Here is a 1,326-nt window from a genome sequence, read left to right as displayed (position 1 = left end):
TATACACTCGTTCACTCAGTTCATTGGTCTTAATGCCCTCGCATTCTATCAGACTAGTTTCTTTCAACTCGCCGGACTTGACAACGCTAATGTGATGGCTCTCACGGTACAGCTCGTAACAGCAGTGTCCAATCTCGCAGCTTGCTTTTTGGTGGATCGTCTCGGCCGGAGACCGCTTCTCTTATGGAGCAGTCTTGGTATGGCTGTAGGCCAGTTCCTCTTGGGGTTATTCTTCTATTTGGACCGTGACGGCACAGCTGGGGACCTAGCATGGTTGCCTGTATTAGCCTGCTATATTGTCCAAGTAGCAGTGGCTACGGGCGTGGGCCCGATACGATGGATGCTCTCTGCTGAGCTCTTTCCCGATGAGATTCGCGGTATGGCATCTAGCATGGCAACGACAGCCAACTGGTTGTCTGCTTTCATCGTAATTGAGCTGCTAACCCCCGCGGTAGATGGCACGTCCTTACAGACTGTTTTCTGGTTCTTCGCGGCTGTTGGAGTTGCTCTTGCGACATTCGTATGGTTCTTGATACCAGAAACAAAGGGAAAGAGCTTGGAGGAAATACAGAAGATATTTCATCGTTCTAATAATGAATAATATCTATAGTTTACCTGTCCTTTACCTGTCCTTTACTTGTCCTTTACCTGTCCTTTATCTACCCTTTACCTGTCCTTTATCTACCCTTTAGTCATCGTCATCACTACTACCACCATTCTAATCATCTACGTGTCTTATCATATTGGTTTCGTAATATCCGAATGCTCTTGTTGATTTAGTATACAACTTACCTGTGGGAGTACTATCTTAGATTCCTCTATCTGGGGCCGCTATGCCATATGTCCAAGGTGGAGTAATTCCAATATACATGGGAATCAATCTCGCTGTCAATGAGACCTATTGTGCCCTTGGGTCAGATATGCTAATGCTGCTGGAGTGGTGGTATCCTTCATACCTCTCCTCTTCGAAGTAGGGTGTACTTGGTGGAAGGTACTAAGTTTAATCTATACTGGGGTAGGTGTACAGGTCTCAGTCCTTCAATTATCATTATTAGAGTCGGATCATTCATGACTCTTGCTGCATGGATTCACTCGGGGATATTTCTAATCATCATCGACGTGTGTTGGGTTCACGTCTACGCTATCGCCCTCTCAACTGCAGTTGAATGACTGTTGTGTCTCCATCCCATGGATCGGATGTTTGCGCCATTCTGAGTGTGTCGGCGTGCCTCCTTGCTCCCATGTCGATGGGTATAGGGATAGGCTTTACTGGTCCGACCATTGATACCATGCGTAACACAGTAGAGGATACGAGCGGTGGAGGGA

The 1,326-nt window shown here is 46.8% G+C and overlaps 1 protein-coding gene across 1 annotated transcript; it reads left to right on the top strand.

Moving 5' to 3' along the window:
- Positions 1-94: 94 nt before the first annotated feature.
- Positions 95-601, top strand: Pmar_PMAR025808 (conserved hypothetical protein; the record flags this gene model as incomplete). Its single annotated transcript, XM_002780716.1, has 1 exon — positions 95-601. The coding sequence occupies one exon, from the start codon at positions 95-97 to the stop codon at positions 599-601; it is 507 nt and encodes a 168-aa protein (XP_002780762.1).
- Positions 602-1,326: the final 725 nt, after the last annotated feature.

The sequence above is a fragment of the Perkinsus marinus genome, assembly GCF_000006405.1.
Source record: "Perkinsus marinus ATCC 50983 genomic scaffold scf_1104296944150, whole genome shotgun sequence".
NCBI lineage: Eukaryota > Perkinsozoa > Perkinsida > Perkinsidae > Perkinsus > Perkinsus marinus.
Note: the sequence above shows the minus strand (reverse complement) of the source record. Positions and strands in the feature narration are given on the sequence as shown.